This window comes from Blastocystis sp. subtype 4 (assembly GCF_000743755.1).
Source record: "Blastocystis sp. subtype 4 strain WR1 chromosome Unknown seqid_0185, whole genome shotgun sequence".
NCBI lineage: Eukaryota > Bigyra > Opalinata > Blastocystidae > Blastocystis > Blastocystis sp. subtype 4.
Window position 1 is genome coordinate 20,316 of NW_014569362.1, and position 9,209 is coordinate 29,524.

At 39.6% G+C, this 9,209-nt stretch overlaps 4 protein-coding genes across 4 annotated transcripts; 2 read left to right on the forward strand and 2 right to left on the reverse strand.

The window, feature by feature from the left end:
- Positions 1 to 229: 229 nt before the first annotated feature.
- Positions 230 to 1,826, forward strand: JH06_3512 (Rho guanine nucleotide exchange factor; the record flags this gene model as incomplete). The annotated part of the gene is made up of 4 exons (XM_014671187.1): positions 230 to 417; positions 448 to 586; positions 618 to 1,002; positions 1,033 to 1,826. The coding sequence occupies 4 exons, from the start codon at positions 230 to 232 to the stop codon at positions 1,824 to 1,826; spliced, it is 1,506 nt and encodes a 501-aa protein (XP_014526673.1).
- A 41-nt stretch (positions 1,827 to 1,867) lies between these two features.
- On the reverse strand, positions 1,868 to 3,149 carry JH06_3513 (multidrug transporter permease; the record flags this gene model as incomplete). The annotated part of the gene is made up of 6 exons (XM_014671188.1): positions 1,868 to 2,103; positions 2,134 to 2,242; positions 2,264 to 2,302; positions 2,334 to 2,444; positions 2,475 to 2,879; positions 2,910 to 3,149. 6 exons carry the CDS (start codon positions 3,147 to 3,149, stop codon positions 1,868 to 1,870), a joined length of 1,140 nt encoding a protein of 379 aa, XP_014526674.1.
- Positions 3,150 to 3,274: 125 nt separating this feature from the next.
- On the forward strand, positions 3,275 to 8,207 carry JH06_3514 (nuclear pore complex protein; the record flags this gene model as incomplete). Its single annotated transcript, XM_014671189.1, is given in 6 exon segments — positions 3,275 to 3,386; positions 3,417 to 4,280; positions 4,300 to 6,430; positions 6,461 to 6,508; positions 6,540 to 7,864; positions 7,879 to 8,207. The coding sequence occupies 6 exon segments, from the start codon at positions 3,275 to 3,277 to the stop codon at positions 8,205 to 8,207; spliced, it is 4,809 nt and encodes a 1,602-aa protein (XP_014526675.1).
- A 22-nt stretch (positions 8,208 to 8,229) lies between these two features.
- JH06_3515 (hypothetical protein) lies at positions 8,230 to 8,958 on the reverse strand (the record flags this gene model as incomplete). The annotated part of the gene is made up of 3 exons (XM_014671190.1): positions 8,230 to 8,312; positions 8,345 to 8,423; positions 8,455 to 8,958. 3 exons carry the CDS (start codon positions 8,956 to 8,958, stop codon positions 8,230 to 8,232), a joined length of 666 nt encoding a protein of 221 aa, XP_014526676.1.
- Between the last annotated feature and the right edge of the window lie 251 nt (positions 8,959 to 9,209).

Genomic DNA, 9,209 nt, shown 5'->3' on the forward strand with positions numbered 1-9,209 from the left:
AGATTCCCGCGGGAGTTGACTCGAATCCAAAACAACAATTCTTCAGCGCTACAAGTTGAGATGGATGACAAACGAAGGAAGATGCGCAAGAAGCGCATCGATAACATCAAAGAGTTTGTCACAACGGAACAAAGGTTGTTGGTACAGTTAGAGTAAATAAATTCGTAAATTCGTAACCTACAGAGCCATTGAACGTGTTTATATGATACCAATGAAAGACAAGTTTCCAATGCAGTGTGAACAACTATTTGACGGAATAGACTTAATCAAAGGGGCTTCCGAAGAGATTATCAGTTCACTAGTTTCAGGAACTGAAAAGGACAAGAAACCTGTAATTGGTGAGTTGACGGATGATAACTGTATGAAAGCGCGAATCGGTATATTTCTAAGGGATACATTGATCCGATTTGTCTCATGGTATATCAGTGACATCTTTTTCATCCTTAGTTACAAAGTATTCTTTCGTCATGCAGAGAAGTCCCTATCATACCTAAATCAATTAAAAGAAAAGGATCCATTCTACAAATGGTTAGAAGACACACGATGGCATTCTTCCACAAATGTTTCTGAACAAATCTCATTAATTGTACTATTTCAGCTAACGGCTAATTGATTAGGACTATCTAGATCGTGTTTTGAAACGTCCGGGACGTATTGACCTTCTCATCAAAACAATTCTCGATAATACATTGGAAAGTGATCCAGACTATCCCGTGTTGACAGAACAGTATCCCAAACTTAAGAAGCTACTCCTCGATCTTGATCTTCTGATTGAATCACGTCAGAATGCGGAGTTGATGAATCTGTTGAGTAAGATCGATCCTCCAACGGAAATTTTGGCAGCTGCACGTCAATTCATCAAACAAGAAATCTTCATATGTTTGGTTGGTTCGCGAGATGGAGCACACGAGCAACGAATGCAGTTTGTGCTGTTTGATGATTTGCTGTTATATGGCGTACTTGAAGGAGGAATGTACAGATTACGAGGAAGGTTTTATTTGAGTATGTATGAATGAGTAATGATGATTATAGTTGATTCTACAGTGGAGTTGGAAGATGATGTGATCATCATGCAAGATGCTGAGAAGTGTATCTATTTCTTTGAATCTGAAGGAGGTAGTTATAATGGAAGTGTTGTATCGATGTGGTATAAGATGATTGAATCGAGTATTCGAAGTACAAAAAAACGACATCATATTTGTGATGTATGCAATGGGAACTGTGAGATTGTATCTGATGATGAAGTAATGACAAAAAATGGCACTAATACTGGTCGTGATTCAACACCTGCCAATATGGTAAGAGGTACGTTACAAGCTGTTTTGTGTCGAGGATGTGGAAGAGTCATCTGTTCAAACTGTATGATCGATATGGTTGCTGATCCTCGTGCAAATGCTGAAGATAAAACTGTGTTTTGTTTACATTGTCGTAATAATGAACGATTAGCATGGGAGAAGCCAATGAGTCAATATTGCATTGAATTGAATTCAATGAATGAAAGATGGAAACATGTTGTTAGCAAACAAGGAGGAAAAGAATTCTATTATGATGCTGATAGCAAGGAAGTAAGTTGGATAAAACCTAATGAAGATACGAAATTAAGCAAATCAAGTTACTGTTATCCACGAAATTCTCATTGGTTAACTTATGATACTCCTGATGGAAAAACTTACAGCTGGGGTGTATCAAGTAATCAAATACAATGGAAACAAACTATGAATAGTACTACAGGCAGTAAGATGGATCGTTTTTGTCCTCATTGTGGTTTCTCTTCTAAATCTTGGTCTGTTACTTGTTCAAAGTGTGGATGTCGATGGAGTTTGTAATATGAATGTGTTTCTTTCAACAAGATGATGAAACGACTACATTACTTTGCCATTGCTTCAAGCAAGATAGCAGCGAAGAAGAGATACAGAGCAGCTAGTTGAACTGTCCAGGTCTTACAATCAGCACCATTAAACTCACGGTAAACAAACACACCTAACAGAGCCGATACCAAGAGAGTACCACGACTCAGAGCATATCCAATAGCAAAACCCAGTTGAGATCCAGCTGAAGCATATCCCCAGTTACCCAGAGCCAATAGGAACGCAGACCAAATTGCTACTGATCAAAGCATGTATTCAATCATACCAGGCCATCGCTGACGCCATGTTGCATGGAACCAATCTGAATAAGTACATTTAGCTCCCTTCAGAGGGTGACGCATGACAATACTAAAAGTGAGGAGAGATGGAAGAATCTACTAAGCAAATGGGAATACGGTAACAAATGAAGCGAAACTAACAACTTGGAAAATACCCTAAATATTAGGAATACCCATTATTCGATACATAGGGAGAAAGAGGAATAGGAGTACGATTTCCCATAGCAGTACAAGGAGCATAGAAGACATCACAGAGAGCAGCTGAAAGACCTAAGAGAATGAATGTACCAGTAGACAACTATGAATTAGAAACCACTAATAGAAATACTTTCTTCTCAGGTTCTTCAACAAGAGGAACTGTTACTTCTTCTGTTTCCTTCTTCTCAACCTCTTTCTTTTCATCATCCTTCTTCTCAGCTTCTCTCTTCTCCTGGCACTTTGCATTCATACTATATATCAGAATAACAAATTGAATTGACTTTGAAGCAATTGTATTCAAAACAACAGCAATAAACAAGATGGCGACACCGCTGAAAATGTACCACGCATCACCCTTGTCTTCCTCCATGAAATAAACAATAATAACACCTAGAAGCATCGAAGAACCAAAGAGAAGAGGAATGGCACTGGTAAGACCATAACCATCAACTAAAACAAACATAATCAAGGTGAAACCCATGGTTGTTGCTCCAGCAACAAAAGGTCCACCAATCTTGTAAAGAGATTCCTTCCACTACAATCAAAACAAGTCAGAAATTACTACTCCCTGACGGAATATCTCTACAATATTCTCAAATGTGTCTTCTCTCACATTTCCAAACCATTTAGCTCCCAGAGTCAAGCTAAAAACGGTATGGAAGATAAATACCCATGTAAAGAAGTCAATTGTGTATAGAGAAACGGGATACGTCAAGTACTTCACAGCAATCTTGTTCGTTCCCCACGTAATCATGGTAACGATAGCCAAAAGAAGAGAGACCCACTTCGAAGTAGAAACGAACATCTCAAACAAATGAACTAGTTGCGGATTAAATTGTATTCCACCACACTTTGTGTATGTCGTTGCGCAAATAAGAGACTCTAAAAGAATAGTCTAGAATCTGCTTTTTCTCATCCTCTGTTGAGAAAATGAATAATACAAATGCTCCAAACACATCATCAGATGCAGATATGGAAGAACCCTGTTTTGGAGAACTTTCAGCTTCAGAGGATGTGACGAAATCTCACATATATGCTGCTAGTAATGGTTTATTTGGTGGTTCTATTCCAGTTAAAGGAGGATTTAGTTCCTCCAATGGTAATCGGATTAATAATCCTCCTTCTGTATCAAAAGGAAGGCACTCTGATAATGCAAATAAGGATAGTAATTTTTTGTCCCAAGAAGGTGAATCTGTCTCTCAACCTGTTGTTGATGTTTCGAATGAGAATGAAACTGTTGATGTAAAGGATGAAGTTGGTGATGCTAAGGATAAATCGACTCAACCTCCTATTCCTGTAGTCAGAAATGGTAATGGTCTATTTGGAAGTACTAAGAATACTTCCACTCCTCAACCTTCTGCCCCTTCATTCAATGGTAAAGGTCTATTCAGCAAGAGAGATGATTCGATTACTCAGCCTCGTCTTCCTTCCTTCGGTAGTGGTGGTGGTCTATTCAGTAAGAAGGATGACTCTATTCCTCAGTCTACTCCTCCTTCATTTGTTGGTAAAGGTCTATTCAGCACGAAAGATGATTCAACTCCTCAACCTCCTACCCCTTCAATCAGTAATGGTGGTGGTTTATTCAGTAAGAAGGATGATTCAACTCCTCAGCCTCCTATTCCTTCATTCAGTAATGGTGGTGGTTTATTCAGTAAGAAGGATGATTCTACTCCTCAGTCTACTCCTCCTTCATTTGTTGGTAAGGGTCTATTCAGCACGAAAGATGATTCTACTCCTCAGCCTCCTATTCCTTCATTCAGTAATGATGGTGGTTTATTCAGTAAGAAGGATGATTCAACTCCTCAACCTCCTATTCCTTCATTCAGTAATGGTGGTGGTCTATTCGGAAACAAGACGAATGACTCTACTGATTCTAAGAATGATTTAGCTGATCTCAAGGATACTAAGGATCAGTCTGCTGATAAGAATGATAATGGTGAATCTACTAATGGTAGAGATGACTAATAACTCTACTCCTAAGCCTCCTGCCCCTTCATTTGGAAAAGGAGATAGTTTATTTGGCAAGGATGATTCTACTAATGCTAAGGATGAATTCAACAATGCTAAGGATGTTAAGAATGAACCAACTCTGCAATCTTCTACTCCTTCAATCAGTAATAGTGGTTTGTTCGGAAGCAAGAAGGATGAAGTCACTGATTCTAAGAATGATTCGATTCCTCAACCTACTCCTTCAAGCGGTGACCTATTCGCCAAGAAGGATGAATCTACTGATTCTAAGAATGATTCTACTCCTCAGCCTCCTATTCCTTCATTCAGTAGTGGTGGTGGTTTATTCAGCAAGAAAGATGATTCTATTCCTCAGTCTAATCCTTCATTTGTTGGTAAAGGTCTATTCAGCAAGAGAGATGATTCTACTCCTCAGCCTCCTATTCCTTCATTCAGTAATGGTGGTCTATTCGAAAACAAGACGAATGACTCTACTGCTGATAAGAATGATTCAACTCCTCAACCTCCTACCCCTTCAATCAGTAATAGTGGTTTGTTCGGAAACAAGAAGGATGAAGTCACTGATTCAAAGAATGATTCGATTCCTCAGTCTTCTATTCCTTCATCAGGCGGCGGTCTGTTCGCTAATTCTGCTTCAGCTAAAGGACGATTAGGTTTATCGGAGGATAACATATTCAATACCCCTTTTTCTATTCCTAAAGGAGGACTCTTTGGAGACCTGAATACTTCCAGTACTTTATTACGTAAAGATGATTTGGCTCAACCTACTCCTTCATTCAGTAGCAGTGGTGGTGGTTTGTTCGGAAACAGGAAGGATGACTCTACCCCTCAACCTCCTGCCCCTTTATTTGTTGGTAAGGGTCTATTCAGCAAGAGAGATGATTTAACTCAACCTCCTGTTTCTTCTTTCGCTGGTGGTGGTTTATTTGGAAGCAAAAAGGATGATTCAACTAATAAGCCTCCTGCTCTTTCCTTCGGTAGTGGTGGTGGTCTATTCACCAAGAAGGATAACTATACTGATTCTAAGAATGACTCTACTTCTCAGCCTTCTATTCATTCAATCAGTAGCAGTGGTGGTTTATTCAGTAAGAAGGATGATTCTACTCCTCAGCCTCCTATTCCTTCATTTGTTGGTAAGGGTCTATTCAGCAAGAAAGATGACTCTACTGATTCTAAGAATGATTTAGCTGATCTCAAGGATACTAAGGATCAGTCTGCTGATAAGAATGATAATGATGAATCTACTAATGTTAAGGGCGATAAGAATGACTCTACTGATTCTAAGAATGATTTAACTCCTCAGCCTCCTACCCCTTCAATCAGTAGCAGTGGTGGTCTATTCAGTAAGAAGGATGATTCTATTCCTCAGTCTACTCCTCCTTCATTTGTTGGTAAGGGTCTATTCAGCAAGAAGGATGAATCTACTGATTCTAAGAATGATTTAGCTGATCTCAAGGATACTAAGGATCAGTCTGCTGATAAGAATGATAATGGTGAATCTACTAATGGTAGAGATGACGATAATAACTCTACTGATGATAAGAATGACTCTACTGATGCCAAGGATGCTAAAGATGAGTCAACTCCTAATCCTATTTCTGATTCCGTACCACTGATAATTGAAGAAGAAGTCGTAAGTGATCAGGAGATTGAAACAGATCCAATCATTGAACTCGTATCAACACCATATGTGTCTATGGTAGAGCTAGTTCCTCTTCCTGTTGACCTCCTTCTTTCTACTGCTGATCTTCTGGTTGAGGAAGTTTGTTCTAGTATTCCTGTGCCTTTTTATCAAGATTCTCAGAGTCTGTATGATGAATTAGAGAACCAGCTTCTAGAGCCAATTTATAGGGCTGATCAGAACCTCGCAAGAATCGCGGGACAAATTAGTTCTATGCGTCATAGTTTACTTGAGACACGTTGTAAGGTCAAGACGTTAAAGAAGATGAAATTGGATGAGCTTACAGAGGATTCATTGATATCTTCACTTCAATGGGGCAAACATACTCGAGAGATTCATGATCAGAAGAATCGATTAGATGAACTATTAAGACGTGTGAAGGATACACAACGTCTTATAGGAATCATGATGGATATGGTGAATGAGAATGGAATGAAGTGAGTATGAGGAATGAATCTGATGCATAGTCAGGACTTGTTTTGTCAATTTGTGACTCACTTTGTCACTGCTGCTAAGTATGAGAATGAAGGAATGAGTTATAAGTAGAAAACAGAATGATGATTTGAAAAAACTGAAGAAACGAATTGAGGAGTTACGACAGCCACTGAATGATACAATAATTAAATCAAAACCAGATCATTCACTCTCTCAATCACTTCGTCAACATCTTCAATGTACTAATACTATTTCATTGTCAGAAGTACTGACAGAACCTACGTGCATTGTATCGTTGCCTACAAGAGAATGGTCAGCTAGTTCTTTGACAGTAGCACCAAAATCACACCAAGAAACTCTCAAGAAGCTAGAGAAGGCCCGATTAGAAGCATTCGATGTGTCTTTACAAGAGAATGAGTTGGATATAGAAGAAGAATCAGTAGTCCAAGAGTTGATTGAGTTATATAAGCAGTACTCTGGTAATGATAAGGAGAGACGAATGAAACATGAGGAAATGAAAGGAAGAAAATATACGTTTATGGAAGTTGAGAGTGAGGAGGATGATCTATCACAATCAAATCACTCATCACCAGCAGAAATGGAAGAAGATAACATTACTCCTCAACCTCCTGCTCCTTCATTTGGTGGTGGTTTATTCGGAAATAAGAAGGATGATTCAGCACCTCAGCCTCCTGCTCCTTCATTTGGCAGTGGTTTGTTTGGAAATAAGAAGAATGATTCAACTCCTCAGCCTCCTGCTCCTTCATTTGGCAGTGGTTTGTTCGGAAATAAGAAGAATGATTCAGCACCTCAGCCTCCTGCTCCTTCATTTGGCAGTGGTTTGTTCGGAAATAAGAAGAATGATTCAACTCCTCAACCTCCTGCTCCTTCATTTGGCAGTGGTGGTGGTCTATTTGGGAACAAGGATACTTCTACTCTTCAACCTCCTGCTCCTTCATTTGGTGGTGGTCTATTCGGCAAGACATTTGGTGGTGGTCTATTCGGCAAGAAGAATGATTCAGCACCTCAACCTCCTGCTCCTTCATTTGGTGGTGGCTTATTCGGAAATAAGAAGAATGATTCAACTCCTCAGCCTCCTGCTCCTTCATTTGGCAGTGGTTTGTTCGGAAATAAGAAGAATGATTCAACTCCTCAACCTCCTGCTCCTTCATTTGGTGGTGGCTTATTCGGAAATAAGAAGAATGATTCAACTCCTCAACCTCCTGCTCCTTCATTTGGCAGTGGTTTGTTCGGAAATAAGAAGAATGATTCAACTCCTCAACCTCCTGCTCCTTCATTTGGCAGTGGTTTGTTCGGAAATAAGAAGGATGATTCAGCACCTCAACCTCCTACTCCTTCATTTGGCAGTGGTGGTGGTCTATTTGGGAACAAGGATACTTCTACTCTTCAACCTCCTGCTCCTTCATTTGGTGGTGGTCTATTCGGCAAGACGGCAAGAAGAATGATTCAGCACCTCAACCTCCTGCTCCTTCATTTGGCAGTGGTGGTCTATTTGGGAACAAGGATACTTCTACTCTTCAACCTCCTGCTCCTTCATTCAGTAGTGGTGGTTTGTTCAGTAAGAAGAATGATTCAGCACCTCAACCTCCTGCTCCTTCATTTGGTGGTGGTTTGTTCGGAAATAAGAAGGATGACTCCAAAGATACCAAGAATGAGCCTGCTCCTCAGCCTCCTGCTCCTTCATTCAGTAGTGGTGGTTTGTTCGGTAGTAAGAAGGATGCTACTTCCACTTTCCAATTCTCATTTGGAAAGAAATAACATGTTTCTAACAAACACAATTCTAAATCAACATTTTACACACAGGACAGGTATGATTCACATGCAGCCAACGCTTGATACAATAATAATGGAACCGATGCTTACCTAATCAATTATTCATTAACATTGAACCAAACATGGAAGCACAGTGGTTATCGAATTATCAAGATAGTCTTCAAGACAAATAGGGCACCATTCTACAGACGAAAATATGCTCTAAACCTTATAAACACAATCTGCTACCTACAATGACCAGCGACGATAAGGCTTCTTCAGAAGCAGGAATTTGTTTCTTTGATGACTCAAGAAGATGAATCATCCGACGATAGTATTCCTGAATATACTGCAAACGGCTACGTTGTTGTACAGCAACATTAGGAACAGAAAAAGAAGCGCTTTGATAAACATCAAACATAAAAGTGCTAAAGGATCTTGCTGAACTGCTCATTTGTTGAGATGAAGAACCCAGTTCTTCATCCTCAACTTCTACCAAATCCATATTTGCTGGTTCTGGACCTGTATGGGTAGATAACGGAGTGGAATTCTCATTCAAAGACTCATCAACTTCTTCACAGTCATTTTCTTCTGCAACAACATTCAACTCATAATTTCGAGAGAATTCACGAATCGAAAATGATGGTTTCTGCATTTCCATACGTGGAGTGACTTCCACAGCAAAAGGATCCACTCGCAAGCTCTCAGGGATTGTCTCATGAATGAACCTTCCAAATATAGAAGATTCACCTTCCATATTTATCTGGACAATGAAGTACGGAAAAAGGAGAACTGCAAAACCCCGTTCACATCGATCCCCCCTTCTTCACCTCATTCGTCACACTATTACCCCTTCTTATCATGAGAATACATTTCGTAGCAGCTTAGAGATATCGATAATCACTACTAAAAACAGTATCAGAATTCCCCAACAGATATGAATCCATCTATACAATATTTCAGAGAGTGATGAAGACAATCCTAGACTCATCATCATGATCTCAGAGT